This window comes from Bison bison, unplaced genomic scaffold (genome assembly GCF_000754665.1).
Source record: "Bison bison bison isolate TAMUID 2011002044 unplaced genomic scaffold, Bison_UMD1.0 scf7180017864383, whole genome shotgun sequence".
Lineage (NCBI taxonomy): Eukaryota > Metazoa > Chordata > Mammalia > Artiodactyla > Bovidae > Bison > Bison bison.
Genome location: NW_011494955.1, coordinates 2,832,907 through 2,833,630, shown reverse-complemented (window position 1 = coordinate 2,833,630; position 724 = coordinate 2,832,907). Strand labels below are relative to the sequence as shown.

Here is a 724-nt window from a genome sequence, read left to right as displayed (position 1 = left end):
ACAGGGGCTCCTCTCGCGGAGCCAGGCTGCTCAGCCCTTCCTTGACCAAGCTCCCACCCGCTTTCTTGCCCTCTACCAGGTTGAGCTGAGGTTCCAGAACAAAGTTCCAGAACAACTAGAGATGAAGGGCAGAAATCAAAAGTAGGGGAAAGAACTAGGTTTGGGTGCTCCCTTTCAACTTCAGGGTGACTCCGCAGGTCGCAAAGCCGCCCTGGAGGGCGTAGATTAACGACGACACCCATTCAGATTCTCACTTCCCCAGGGCACTCAAAATCTAGGAGGGAGTTCGGTGTGGGGGGAGGGGTGCGTCGGGAAAACAAGAATCAACTCTCCCGTCCAGGTCGCTTTTGCCCCCGTGGTGGTGGTCGTGGTACTGAGCAGATTGACTTTATTCCCCGCCAGCGTTGTAAGGAGCGGGTGAACGCGCTGGCCATAGCCGTGATGAACATGTGGCCCGGAGTGCGCCTACGGGTGACCGAGGGCTGGGACGAGGACGGCCACCACGCGCAGGACTCACTTCATTACGAAGGACGTGCCTTGGATATCACCACATCCGACCGCGACCGCAACAAGTATGGGTTGCTGGCGCGCCTGGCCGTGGAAGCCGGCTTCGACTGGGTCTACTATGAGTCCCGCAACCACGTCCACGTGTCGGTCAAAGCTGGTACAGTAGGGGGTGGGTGGTGAGGTCCCTTCGGGAAACTGAGGGTGCACAACCCGGTTG

The 724-nt window shown here is 58.8% G+C and overlaps 1 protein-coding gene across 1 annotated transcript in view; it reads left to right on the top strand.

The window, feature by feature from the left end:
* DHH (desert hedgehog) overlaps nt 1–724 on the top strand; it is a 6,276-nt gene that overhangs the window by 3,638 nt on the left and 1,914 nt on the right. The window contains exon 4 of the mRNA XM_010858066.1: nt 198–664. Within this exon, the coding sequence (XP_010856368.1) occupies nt 198–664 (467 nt within the window). The remainder of the gene's footprint in view (nt 1–197; nt 665–724) is intronic.